Source organism: Carassius auratus, unplaced genomic scaffold (assembly GCF_003368295.1).
Source record: "Carassius auratus strain Wakin unplaced genomic scaffold, ASM336829v1 scaf_tig00215912, whole genome shotgun sequence".
Classification (NCBI taxonomy): Eukaryota; Metazoa; Chordata; class Actinopteri; order Cypriniformes; family Cyprinidae; genus Carassius; species Carassius auratus.
Genome location: NW_020528306.1, coordinates 1,021,094 through 1,035,891, shown reverse-complemented (window position 1 = coordinate 1,035,891; position 14,798 = coordinate 1,021,094). Strand labels below are relative to the sequence as shown.

Here is a 14,798-nt window from a genome sequence, read left to right as displayed (position 1 = left end):
CTCTCCAGAGAGAGTGTTGCTAACTCCTACAGATTTCATTCTGTGCTCTGCATTAAACCCTTAGGTCGTCTGGAAGCCTGAGCCCTTCAATCACTCGCTGCCCTGCGCAGCCCGTCGAATGATAAAAAGCCAAATGCTACCAGCGGTAACCATGACAACAGCAACGCTCAATCTATGCGCATCTTTTTGCCATCTCTAACGGTGCTGCGTGCAGAGGACAGATTTGTAATATGCACCGATTTCAGGAAATGTCCCCTTATGTACAACGCACAAGTGTGCTGAATCTGACAAGTAAAGTCACACTGGTGCGCTGGTGGTAGGATCCTTTTTTCTCTGTTTGTGCATTTATGCAGGGCTTAAACATGCTTTGGACACATTGCTTTGGTTCTTGGCGAAGTGTGTTTTCTCCCCTGAGCCTTTATCTGAGCTTCAGGTTTTTGTTCAGTATTTTAAGAGCTTATTTTTGGTCCTTAAAAGAGAGCTAAGCTGCTCTCTGAGCTCTCAGCGGCACTGTGTGTGAAACTGTGTGTGTGAGTTTTTGTTAACACACACCACCAGAACAGATACATCAACGTTCATCACAGGAGGAAAACCCGTTTCTGCAACATCGACTAAATCGGCGTCAAATGAGTTTACACTATATAATTACTGATCACAAAGTTCATACTTAATTTTACATTTTAACGTTTATCATTTTCTCTGTTCCATGAAACATAAACAGAGTTTATTTTTTCTAGCTTGATGTTTTACATGCTATTGGTTTTCGTGTGTCTTGTAACTGGTTATAATTTACAGATATTAAAACTTCACAAATTTTATATTTATCATTAACTTTGGAGTATTATAAATATTTAATCACTAAATATTTTTGTTTGTTCTTATTAATGGAAAACACTATTGGTTCTTTTTTTTTTTCTTGTAACTGGTTACAAGTGCTACATTTGAATATGCAAATATAAAAATTTGTTGGTTCTTGTGTTTCTCATAAATGTTTACATATTCCACGTTTGAATATGCAAATATTTAAATTGCAGAAATTAACTAGTATTGGAGCATTAGAAATTAATCACTATAGGTTTGTTGTTAATTGTTAAATGCTATTGGTTCTCTTGTTTCTTATAAAAGCATATTTTGCATATTTTCTTATATGCAAATAATAAAATAGCACAAATGTTATATTCACTAGTATTGGGGTATTAATAATGAATCACTAGGTTTACAGTTAATAATGGTATATTAGATTAGTTCTTATGTTTTCTGGTTAGAACAGGTTAGAAGTGCGAACTTCAATATTCAAATAATACAATTCGGGTGTGTTCACGGTGTGTGTGTGTGTGTGTGTGTGTTCACTGCTCTGTGTGTGTGCACTTTGGATGGGTTAAATGCAGAGCACAAATTCTGAGTATGGGTCACCATACTTTGCTGAATGTCACGTAACTTTCCAGGTTTGTTATTAAAATGATGGTCATTTTTGGTCATGCTAATTGTATCTAAAAGAACTATGATAGTTTTGAAGTTGTAGTATGAAGTTTTGTGCAAATTCTGCCAAACATCTCTGTAAACCCTGCTTTTATGAAAACTCTCACTTCAGCCTGATATATAAAGGAGTATTAGAAACTTTACTTCAAGATGAATGGTTATGGAAAGTTTGTGTTTTTTTTTTTTTTTTTTTTCTTGAGTAGCTGTCAGCACTTCATTTCCTGCTTCTCATATTCTCTAGTCTCCAAAGGCAGATAGGTTAACATTTTCCCATTTGCAGGGCAAACCCTCTTCAATCAGGCTGCTTATATTTGACAGGTTTATTGTTCCCTGTGGGGTCCTCAAAGCTGCCCATATCAATGCTGTTTGAAGATGATAAAGGCAAAATCAACATCTCAGAAATTTTTTTTATTTTTTATTTTTATTTTTTTTTTTACACTTGACTCAGTGTAAGGCGCCTCCACCAAATTTAAGGGCAGTTTAACCTCAAGTATGTAACACTTCTTCAGCTGTAATGGATCACAGATGGATATGATAGATGATGATTCAGGGCTTTTAAATTGCAAGTTTTTAAACCCCACCCAAGAGTCTTGAGACAGTTGGTCGAAAGGATGACTTAAGGGAAATTTGTATGTATCCTTGCTAAATAAAAGTATTAATCTTTTTCCTAAATAAAAAATCGAAATCTTACTGACCCCAAACTTTTTTATATACCGACTGACATTCAGCAAATAAATATGCTAAATATATACATTTTTATTGCAGAAAATTATTGTACTTGCCCTACGGATTAGGCAAAATAACCAAAACTTGATTCATAGCAGGTGATCTGAAGTCCCAACAGTGCTTTAAAAGGGATGAATTTAGAGAAACAACTTATCTGACAGATTGCCATGCTGACTACTGATAGGCCCTTAGCATGCTAAGTGCTACATGCTGTAAACATACAAAAACTGTCTCTGAGATTTACCGCATCTACTGAACATGCCATTTAAAGCTACTTAAATAAATCTTGACCACTCTAATCAACTAGTCTGTTGTTGAACTGTAGTTCCTTTCTTACTGTATCATTGTCATCGTCAGCTGGTCTATGTTCTGTCTTCAGGTGGAGGAGATTGTAGACGTGGGCTCATTTGCAGCCGAAGATATCCACATCCCCAGCATCTACGTCCACAGGATCGTCAAGGGAGATCGCTACGAGAAGCGGATCGAAGTAAGGAGGCTTGACTTGTCTGGCTCGTTTCTATAAGTTTTCCTAATCCATTTATCTTCCATCATTTTTTTTCTTCTCCTTATTGACACCCTTCTGTCTGACCTTTTGCAGAGGCGTACAGTAAAGAAAGGCCAGGCTGAAAAACCCCAACCCAAGAAAGACTCTGATGTTGTGAGAGAGAGGATTATTCGCAGAGCTGCGCTGGAGTTTGAGGACGGGATGTACGGTGTGTACAGTGTTTCGGATCATGCCACTCTTCTTTTATCTAGTCTACCTGAAAAAGAAAATTCTGCCATCATGTACTCACCCTCATGTTGTTCTAAAACTGTCTGACGGTTTTGTGAATGGAAAAAAGATTTTAAAGAATCTGTCTTTGCCATACAATTACGGTACAATGAATGGTGATTGAAGCATTCAGAGCATAATAGAAGTGAATCATTCGCACAACGTGTGTGCTATATTTCAAGCATATGAAACTATACTGAAATTTGGTGAGCTTTTCCTTTAATTTTAGCCAGTAATTATAAGCAACAGTGGCTTTAATGTTTATTAAAAATGTCATTTCCTGTGTGTCTCTCTTGATAATCCGTTAATGCAGTTTGTTAACCTTTTTAGCCAACCTGGGCATCGGAATCCCCATGCTGGCCAGTAATTTCATTAAACCGGATATTACTGTCCACCTGCAGAGTGAAAATGGCATACTGGGGCTGGTAAGTTCTTCTTTTTTAGAGATTTGTATTGAATATGCTAAATATGGTTAGAAATTTGAAAATCCTGTCTGCTATGATTTTATTGTCCTTGTATTCATGTTTATGTAAATGAGACAGAAAATTGCTTTAAAAATTGTTTTATCTGGTTGTTTCTGAAATGTTGACATGCAGAAGTATAAATTATTTAGAAACTACACTACCATTCAAAAGTGTTTCAAATGCTTTTATTCATCAAGGACACACAAAATTAATTAAAAGGGATGGCAAAGACATTTATAATGTTACAAAAGATTTATTTTTTTAAATAAATGCTGATATTTTGAACTTTCCACAAAACTATTAAGCAGCACACCTGTTTTCAACATTCAGGATAATAGGAAATGTTTCTTGAGTAATGAATCAGAATATTAGAATGATTGCTGAAGGATCATGTGACACTTATACAGTGGGGATCGAAAGTTTGGGCACCCCTTGCAGAATCTGTGAAAATATGAGTAATTTTCAAAAAATAAGAGAGATCATACTAAATGCATGTTATATTTTATTTAGTACTGTCCTGAGTAAGATATTGTGCATAAAAGATATTAACATTTATTCCACAAGACAAAAAAATTGCTGAAATTATTAAAATAACCCCACTCAAAAGTTTGGGAACCCTTGGTTCTTAATACTGTGTTCTGTTTCCTGATGATCCTCGACTGTCTTTCTGTTTTGTGATGGTTGTGCATGAGTCCCTTGTTTGTTCTTCAGAAAAATCTTTAAGCTCCTGCAGATTCTTCAGTTTTCAAGTATCTTTGCATATTTGAACCCTTTCCAGCAGTGACTTTATGATTTTGAGATGCACCTTATCACACTGAGGACATTTGAGGGACTCAAACACAACTATTTAAAAAGATTCAAACATTCACTGATGCTCCAGAAGGAAACAAGATGCATTAAGAGCTGGGGGGTGAAAACTTTTGAACACAATGAAGATGGCCAAATTTGTCTTATTTTGTTGAAATATAATTTTTTTTCCATTTAGTTCTGCCCTTCGTAAGCAACAGAAGATACTTGTATGTTTCCCGGTACACAAATTAAGTACAATTTACCTTGATCTTCAAATTCCAAAAGTTTTCACCCCCCAGCTCTTAATGCATCTCGTGTCCTTCTGGAGCATCAGTGAATGTTTGAATCTTTTTAAATAGTTGTGTTTGAGTCCCTCAAATGTCCTCAGTGTGATAAGATGTATCTCAAAATCATAAAGTCACTGCTGGAAAAGGTTCAAATATGCAAAGCTGCTGGAAAACTGAAGAATCTGCAGGAGCTTAAAGATTTTTCTGAAGAACGCTGCTCAGTTTAACTGTTCAGAACAAACAAGGGACTCATGCACAACCATCACAAAACAGAAAGACAGTCGAGGATCATCAGGTAACAGAACACAGTATTAAGAACCAAGGGTTCCCAAACTTTTGAGTAGGGTTATTTTAATAATTTCAGCAATTATTTTGTCTTGTGGAATAAATGTTAATATCTTTTATGCACAATATCTTACTCAGGACAGTACTAAATAAATTATAACATGCATTTAGTATGATCTCTCTTATTTTTTGAAAATTACTCATATTTTCACAGATTCTGCAAGGGGTGCCCAAACTTTCGATCCCCACTGTATATAGTTATAATATATGAAAATTACATCAAAACATAAATTGTTCAAAAATTTAATAATTTAACAATATAATTGTTTTTACTGTATTTTTGATCAAACAAATGCAGCCTTGGTGAGCATGTGAGGCTAAACTTAAAACAAATTTAAAAAAAATTCCCAACCCCTAACATTTCAATTGGATTTATAAATTGGATCTAAATATTAATATTAAATATTATCGCTATTAGATATTGTTGCGGAACTCCAAATGATGCAGATAATCAAAAATAAAGTCTTTTGTTTTTAATCCAGATGAATACAAGGAAGGAGATAACTCAGAGTAGCAGCAAAACATGTAACACTAAAAAAAATAGCCAACAGTATACTGAACAGAAAGGAGACTTTAAATGGGGAAGCTGATGAGGGGCAAACAGGTGATGGGAGTAAACTAATGATGACTAATGAGCAAACTAACTAATGAGCTAAAACAGAACAGGAACAAAACCATATAAGGGAAAACAGAAACAGGCAGATGTAACAGAAAAAGACAATACTAAATTTCATAATCTTAACAGATATACAGTAGGTGTATATATAATGTGTGTATATATAAGGAAGAATAATGAATTCATACACAAAAATGTCAGATCTGTGTAAAAGTTCTTCAACTACTGTACATGAAGCCACAGTTGAATACTTGGCTCCATTTAACTTTAAATGTTGTTATATATGTCGTATTTATTACTGTATTAATATGAGTGATTTTTACACTCCTCATAAAAGCATTTTTAAGTACTATTTTTGTGCTTTTTGAATAATTCAGGGCCCCTACCCAACAGAGGAAGATGTTGATCCAGATCTCATCAATGCCGGTAATAATTATCCCTCACTTTCATACTAGTAGATAGTTATACAGCATTAGCATTGCATAAATTGCCTTTTAATAACCTAATTTGTCCATTCAGAGCACTTAGAGGGTTAGTTCATCCAAAAATGAAAATTAGCCCATAAATTACTCACTCTCAAGTCATCCTAGGTGTATATGACTTTCTTCTTTTAGAAAAATCCTGTCTGAATTATATTAAAAATTGTCTTTGATCTTTCAAGATGTTTAATGTTACTCAGCAGGTGTTGCATGCATCAGTCCAAAAGAAGTTAAATAAATGTGCCCATCCATTTTAAAAAGTGTCTTACACGGCTCCGGGGGCTGAATAAAGGCCTCTTGTAGCAAATCGATGCATTTTTGTAAGAAAAATATCCATATTCAAAGCATACTAAATAATATTTATGTAGCTTGCACCAACAGTTGTACACTGAATTGAGTTGTACCGAGTTGTACATAGTTGCACACATGACGTATGAGGTCGGCATTGCGCATGCGCTGGTGAGTCTCTTGAAAACCAACGTTTGTTGAACAAAAGTTTCCTTACTTAAGCAAAGGAAAACCAGTCTCCCCTTGGCTTATATAGAAATCCTCCGATATTCTTCTTTACAAATCCTTGTTTTGTACTTCTAATTAGTGACCGTTGTTTTGTTTTGATCTCTTCCCTGTGCTTTTGCGTTCGTCACTTACGAGTGGCGCATTCGCAAAGCCGACCACCATACATCATTCCCCCGGAACTGATTCTGGTTACTGATTCTGCAAGCTACATTAAAGTGATTATTATGCTTTAAATATGGTTATTTTTATTAGAAAAATGCATGGATTTTGTTCACCCCCTGGAGCCATGTGAGACCATTTTTCTTTATGGATGGGCACATTTCATTTCACTTCTTTTTGATTGAAGCACTGCAGCCCCCACTGAGTGACATGAAACAGCTTGAAAGATCAAAGACCATTTTTAATATAACTCCAACTAGATTCATCTGAAAGAAGAAAGTCATATACACCTAGGATGACTTGAAGGTGAGTAATTTATTGGCTAATTTTCATTTTTGGGTGAACTAACCCTGTAATGAAATCTCTTCCCATTTCACCCTCACCCTTTCAGGTAAAGAAACTGTCACAGTTCTTCCTGGAGCTGCTTATTTCTCTAGCGACGACTCCTTTGCCATGATCAGAGGGTAAGTCCTTAAAACATATATAAGATCAGTCATATATAAATAATTTTTATATATATTCAGTGTTTTGTAACCATTCTCACAAAACATTTTTCACAAGTTGACTTTCAGTAGATTGTTCCTTAGACAGGCGGAGCACTTTGACCCAGATGCTGACACTTTTAAAGAGGCCAGCTGTGGGTGGAAGAGCTCACTTAGACATTCCTGATAATAAATGTGACATTTCGTGTTGAATGAAGCACCGTGGCTGTTTTGGCTTGATTTGGAGTGGGTAAAGGGTTGTTTGCTGTGTGTTAATGGTGAAAGTGAGGGATGGAGCAGCGGCAGAATATGCAATGAGTCGGTCGTGATGCTGCCTGCGCCTCAGGCCGAGTTGGCTGACATTTTCAGCGCTGTCAAAACAGGTGGCTACTTTAATTGGATGCTTCTTGTACTGCTCAGTAGGGTGAGACGGCCAGAACGAAGGTGCTTTGTCTCTGCCGGGACTGTTCTGGCCTTCACAGAGGGATCACGCGGTGCTGTCAATAAAGCAATTGACTCTTGCTGGTCTTAAGTGTGTGAATGTGTAATTGTGCATCCTGGGTGTGTGAATATCAATTTCCTGGTGATACCATTTTTGAGGGCCCAAAAGCTACTTGAGTGTTGGACACTATGGAAAATGCTTAACTTTTTTTTTCTAATTGAATTTAAAATACTATAAAAGTCTACATTTATTATTAAAATGATTTAAAATTAATACATTTTCGATTTTATGATTTTAGTTTAGGTTAAATGAAATGTAGAGAATATATTTATATATGTGTGTGTGTTCATTTTATTGAATTTATTTTAGTTTTTATATAATTATATGATTAATCACAATTAAATATAATGGTTAACATTAATGCTTAGTTCCCTTTCAGTCAATCAAGTCTCGACAGCACATCGGTGACCGACAAATTGGGATCTTCCTTTCGAGAGACCACTCTACTTTGAGTGTAAACTAAACGAGCCAATGCATATTTCCAGTGGCATGGAATTATTACATTCAGCAGCAGCTGATCACAGCGTGAGAATAAAAAGGCAGTGGGTGCAATGCATGCCAGCTTTTTGCTTCAGAGCTGAGCAACTACATCGTTCTGCTCCATGCAGTGACTACGAGTTCATATTGCTCTTGGAAGCTTTTGGTGTTGGCGGTATAGCGCTTCAGCAGGGTCAGTTAGACTCGAGCGGGTTGCGCACTTCAGGCTGCACTACTACCCTGTCATGCTGCAAGTGGCCAGTCCCCTGTGTGCCTCAGCACTAAAAGAGCATTTCCCTGAAAAGAGCAGTTTCTCTAAAAGAGCTCATATCGGTGCGTCTTTGTAAAGATGACAGATCGTCATTTAAGAAGATGCCATTTCACCCGTGCGTTTCTGGATGCAGTCGTTACCTGGTGTCAGGTGATGGTCACGATCACTACCTCATGTGTCTGGGCACTAAATGTGCTGAGGTGCCGTTCGCAGGGAAGATGACCATCTCGGAGCTCCGTTGCCTCTTGCAATGTAGTGCTCGTCCTAGTGGCTGCCAGGCTTACAGCCGGGTGGTTTGAGGATTACAGTGGTGGCAAACCGCTTTACAGTAGAGCTGCAACTAACGATTATTTTGTCTGTCGACTAATCTAACGATTATTTTTCCGATTAGTCGACTAATCTAACGATTATTTTTCCGATTAGTCGACTAATCTAACGATTATTTTTATTCCAATAAATAATAAATCTAATGTTCTTTTTTTTATTAGTTAATAAATCCTTTGGATAACTTTACAAAAAAATATAAGTACAACTTCTAATATAATATTTCAACCTTTATTCATTTTCAACCTATGTGGTTGAAGTTTTTACAGTATAAAATAATAAAGAGGCAAAGAAAATTGAAATCATGAAATGTTTTTTAGCATCACAAACCATAAAGTGTAGTCAGGGTTCTGCTATGGTTTAGCATGGTTTCCAGAGATCTGGAGCTGATTCGGGGTAGCTCGGTGGTCTGTGGCTGTTGTCTCGCGGCGCGCTGTCTTTTAAGGGGCCATTCACATATCACGTATGCGCGGTCAAGTTCGCTATTTCCAATGTAGGCGCGCAATAAGCGGCGTGGTCGCAACACGCTCGTTTTTTCCAGGCGCGTCCGCACCGCATCGAGTTAAAAACATCTTAACTTTTCAGAATACTGCAAGCGCAATAATATCAGACCTGAACCAGGAAGTTGGTCACCAGATCACACGGTAACCAGTTAAACTGTGACACCGGAGTGCGCCAAGATGTTTTCCTCTGAGGTGCTCGCGCATCGCAGTTGTGCTGCCGTGGTACACCATGTCGGTTTTGCAAAGGGAACAAAAGGCCATTTTATTTGGCCTCTGTTTAAAGTATTCCCATACTTTTGATAACAGTGGTCTCTGTTTTTGTGATAGAATGCAACTTTCTCCATTCCCTGTATGCCATTACGCGAGATTTAAACAAACAGTGTGACGCGTCGATGCATTTCACCCACATCAACGTATTTTTGTAGTCAACGTAATCGATGACATCGACGAGTCGTTGCAGCACTACTTTACAGGACACAAACCTTTAGAACCTCAGACCAGAGGACCATTTTTTGTCTGTTTCAGAGGCCGGCAGAAGGGGAAGTCCGTCTCTAAGCAGAGGATGGCCCACTGGATTGTGGATGCCATCACCTTGACTTATCAAGCACAGGGTGTGCCCTGCCCATTCAGGTTGTGGGCTTACTCTACTAGGATTTTTGCATCTTCCTGGGCGCTGGCTTGTGGCACCTCACTGACAGATATTTGGAGAGCTGCAGGCTGTGTGACCCACAACATGTTCGCTAGATTCTATAGCCTTCGTGTGGAGCTGGTATTCTCCTGTTTTCTCACCTCAAACGGGTAGTGACATCGAGAGGCGCCAGTTAGTGTCAGCCTGCTAAAACTACTCCAGAATGTACATACATACTCTAGACCCTGTCGAGCTCTTCCATACCCTCGGCAGACAGATGCGGCGGAACGTCTGGCGCCAGGCCTTCACTCGTTGAATTCTTGAGAACCGATAGAAGGCTGGGTGTAAAGTCCAAGGTACAGCCTCAGAGCCTGTGCTTGCCTGCCATTTCCGAGAGGGCTACAGTCACCTCCAAATTTCCATATGCACCTAAATGGATATTCAAATGTGTATTTGCCTTTTTATGATCACAATGTGATCAGCTGGAGCTAAAAGCAATATTCGCATGCCAATGTGCATTGGCTTGTTCAATTTACACTCGAAGTAGATTGGTCTCTCGAAGCGAGATCCCAATTCGTCAGTCACTAACGTGACGTATCCATTACCTCCTTCAGGAAATTAGGGTTACATTTGTAACCCAGACATTCTTAGTTGAGTTAAATATATATGTTAATAAATTCTCACACACATATATGTATACATAAAAATATATTTTGATTCATTAAAATTGTTCAAATTGTGGTGCAAACAGATGTATATAAATACATATTTTCAAGTATGATATATGCAAATAAAAAAGACATTGCTTATTTCGAATCATCTGTTTTATTGTTGTCATAAGTTTCAATTTATCTTTAATATTTCTGTTATTTGCATGGCTGTATGGTAGGCATTAGATCCATGTCGTTTAGAAAACTCCCTGTTGATGTTTTATGAGCCTTATCGATTTTTCCACGGGCAGCAGACACCTTCTTCCCACAAGCTTCACTGTTATTTCTGTTTTCACCATCTGAGAATCCAGCAGAGGTCATATATTTAGGCCTTAGTTGTCTGGTGCTATAGGCAACACAGTTATTGGTCATGGGGTCTTTGCTGTACCCGGCACAAGGGGAGTCATGACAGCACATACATTAAGAATAGAGCCCTTCCACCCACTTACAGTCTGTCTGTAGGTTCATGAATAAGACCATCTGACAGTCCAGTGGTTTAATGGTGCACTAATTCAGGCCAATAAACTCGACTTGTTGGCACACTTTACCACACGAAAGATTTAGTGTAGTCTGAAGGTTTTTTTGTTTGTTTTTTTTTTATGGCTATTTAAATTTTACAGTTTTGCCTAAATCATGTGCTTATTTAGCATGAGTTATAAGAATGTACTGTAGTTCACCCTAACATAAACTTGTTACCGGTTTCTTTAAATTGTTTGTCAGTATGGCAGACCTAAGTAAACTAATTTTGTGTGATATCTTGTATTTGTTAAATCCATGACCGAATGACATGATCTCATAACAAAAATAGTGGCTTTTTGTTGTGATTCCTATTCTAAAGAAAAAAGGGATATTAGTGACAGGATTGCAGACAGGATTACAGCATTGAAACCAAATGATGTTGTTGCGCATTCTTTAAATATCTCTTTAGAATTGTTTTATTAATTAGTGGCACCGAACATTAGCGTATAAGGTTAATTGTCAATCTCAAATCTGTTAAATATTTAGTCGTAATATTGGCAAATAAAGAAACGGTTACATTTAACATTGGTCAGTGAAATTTTCATTTAAAAACCAGTAATTTTGAAAAATCAAAATTTGATAAAGCCCAATCTGGAATTTTTGTGGAAGCCAAAGATTTCCATATGCAAATATCAAAAGACCAACAATAAGCTGCTTGGTTTGAAACTGAAAGTGTGCTTTGACTTTTTTGCCCATGAACTTCATTAAAATGGCATTGTTTTGCCACTGTTGCTTTGATTTATTGTTTTGTTTCCTCTAGGGGTCATATCAACTTGACCATGTTAGGAGCCATGCAGGTATCCAAGTATGGAGATCTGGCCAATTGGATGATTCCGGCAAGTTCACAATTTCATTCCCTTATTCATACATATGTCAGTATGACTGGCTTTGACCAAGCAGAGTGAAGATAAAACAAGATGTTGCTAAAATTTACTCTTGCTTCAGTCCAGCCATGTCACACGCAAAACATTTTCCCCCACATAAAATTTTTTTTTTTTTGCAGATACAGCATGTGTGTAATTTCTTATAGTTGTGTCCTTTTCAAGTATTTTAAGATGCGTGTAAAAGGTATAAAAAGCTTATCCATAGTTTCATCATGCACACATTCATTGCTGAATCAAACCGAACTTCAAGACCATCATAGCCCAACTCCAACGCTTACCCTTCTTTCCATCTGCATCTGTTCTCCAGTCTCCCGCTGAAATTAACTCAAGAGTTTTCCTTTTGTTTTATGGAAATTACGGAGCAGCTAATGACAGAACTCACAGCGTGAAATCAGAAATGATTCATGTAGAAGATGATGTTCTCCGAGGAGCACAAATACAGATGTATGGTCTCATTTTACGGCTGTTACCATCTCCTTTCAAGCGGAAAAAATAAGTTGTCACTCAGGTAGCACTTGTACAAACCCATGAAGATTTTAATTCAGAATGTAACATTGTAGTGCAAACGTGCATATCAATTTTGATCTATATTATCTAAACCAAAAACGAATACAGATTTTCAGGATCCAAAATTGACATAATCTACTCTGTATTTTTTGGGCAACCCATGAGATGAGAATCACTACACTTAAGAACAACAACTAAGAAAACTAGTAAATCTCAACAGTTGACATGTACAATATCCATTGAGCTAACATTGGCTCCAGTTAATCAGACCCACTGCAAGTCAGAGCAGTTTCCTTTCTTTTATTTGCGTTCACATTGTTTAGTTTAATTCTTCCTTACAGTCATCCAACTATTGTCGGTGCATCAGTTAGCCTGCTGTTGTCCTAAGTCCAAAGTCATTGCTTCCCTGTAGGATCACAAAAGGTTTCCAAGGCTTAATGAGAGTCAATGTTGGCTGTGGTTTTTTGGAGCCATTCTTCTGCTGGCTGTCGCCTGTGGCGCCTGATCCTGCTGTCAGTCGAGGGACTGTCGATACACAGCTGCCCTGCATGCAGACACCTCTGCAGGGTTATTTATAGCTCTCCAAGGCCCTCGCCCTGTCACTGACTGATGCCTCCCAGCCTCCTGGCCCTCTGCGCGTCTCGCTTATCGAGTTTGGGTGAAGGTTACTTCTCGCAAACTGGCACACATAGACCATGAGCTGCACTCTGCTTTGAGTGTGCACCCCCACCCCAACCCCCAAGTCTCCTCACTTACACATTGGTAAGCGCAAAATCTGAAGCATACATTGAAATGCAGAGATTGTGCTTATGATAGATGTGCTCCTTTAATGTGTCTAAAATGTTGAAGATATGGATTGGTGAGCTGATAACATTAATGCATTTGTCAGAGAGTTTTTTCCAAAGCAACAGCAACACAGCATTCAGAGTACCGTATACACTTTATCACTTTGTGTGGTCCCTGAGAATTCTAAAAAGTTTTTGATCTAAACTTAATTTCAGATCCTTTTACACATTTGTAAACGTATGTCCTTTCAGTCGCAAACCTAAAGCATTCCTCTAGCTGAAACAGTGGAGTATAACATTAGCAATGGCAAAGTCATGGGTTTGATTTCTAGGGGAATGTGCTATATAAATGTACTGCAATTTTAACCTAAATACAACAGATTTATAAAGTCCATATTCTCCCGTGATCATATGTTCAGGTCAGTATATCTGTGCGGACATCAGAGTACATTATCAAACATAAATTGGTTTGCATGCAGTGCTACAGAGTGTGCTGGTCTAAGCTGTCGTTAGCCTTTAAACTCTTAATGAATCAGACAAGCCTGGCAGACTAATTACAATAATCCCCTCAATTAATGTGGGTTCCCTGGCCACCTCTCAAGGCTAAAGGGACAACAGAATGTAATGTAGCCAGAGGGCCTGGAGCTGGAAGACTAATACTATCAAGACAGGAACAGGGACCTAAAACAAAAACCCCTCCCCTTCCATCTGCTCATTGGCTGATAGCAGCTCTCCCTCTCCACAGCATCCCAAATGATGATGAAGATATGCTACATCACATAGTTATAGCATCTTTAACAGGGGGCATACTGGTCACATTGATCTTCCACCAATAAAAAATGGAAGAGTTGTGTCAGAGTGTCCCAGATTATAGTATGAGCTATTATTTGTTTGGTTGTTCAGCTGTTGTTATTAATTGTCACTTTTCAGACCATTAGAAAACAAATCCCCTGTAAACACCACAGGTGTTACGGTGGCGACAGGTAGGAAGGTTAATATTTTATTTAACCGAGCTGACAGGTTGCTCTCTCATAGATCATCATTGAAAGTCATTTCATTCATTTCAGTTCAGATGAGGACAAAAATGATTTACTTCCTAAAGTTTACTTTGTAATTAGTCATGTACATTGCTTTATGCATGTACAGTGCTCTCTCCACCCTCAATACCTCGACTGAGGTGCCATTGAGCAAGGCACCGAACCCCCAACTGCTCCCCGGGCGCCGCAGCATAAATGGCTCCCTGCTGCTCCGGGTGTGTGTTCACAGTGTGTGTGTGTGTTCACTGCTGTGTGTGTGCACTTTGGATGGGTTAAAAGTAGAGCACAAATTCCGAGTATGGGTCACCATACTTTTCATTTTGATTTTCACCTGTTTGACCCATTCATTTGGATATTGTGAACATAATAGAGCCCATTCACTTTTGGTTCTGTAAGTATTTGTTCTATTAATTTTTGCCATAGGGATTTAAAAAAAGTCTTTGTTAATGAGTTATAAGCCATGAACCAAGCTAACCCCAGCCAGCTTCAAGGTGAATGACAAAATTAGGATTAGAAAATCTGAAAAAAAAAAAAAAA

General features: G+C 38.0%; 1 protein-coding gene across 1 annotated transcript in view; it reads left to right on the top strand.

Moving 5' to 3' along the window:
• Nucleotides 1-14,798, top strand: part of LOC113096336 (succinyl-CoA:3-ketoacid coenzyme A transferase 1, mitochondrial-like) — a 46,852-nt gene that overhangs the window by 13,588 nt on the left and 18,466 nt on the right. Inside the window, exons 8-13 of the mRNA XM_026261699.1 lie at nucleotides 2,585-2,692; nucleotides 2,804-2,918; nucleotides 3,308-3,402; nucleotides 5,856-5,904; nucleotides 7,024-7,096; nucleotides 11,809-11,884. Of these exons, the coding sequence (XP_026117484.1) occupies nucleotides 2,585-2,692; nucleotides 2,804-2,918; nucleotides 3,308-3,402; nucleotides 5,856-5,904; nucleotides 7,024-7,096; nucleotides 11,809-11,884 (516 nt within the window). The remainder of the gene's footprint in view (nucleotides 1-2,584; nucleotides 2,693-2,803; nucleotides 2,919-3,307; nucleotides 3,403-5,855; nucleotides 5,905-7,023; nucleotides 7,097-11,808; nucleotides 11,885-14,798) is intronic.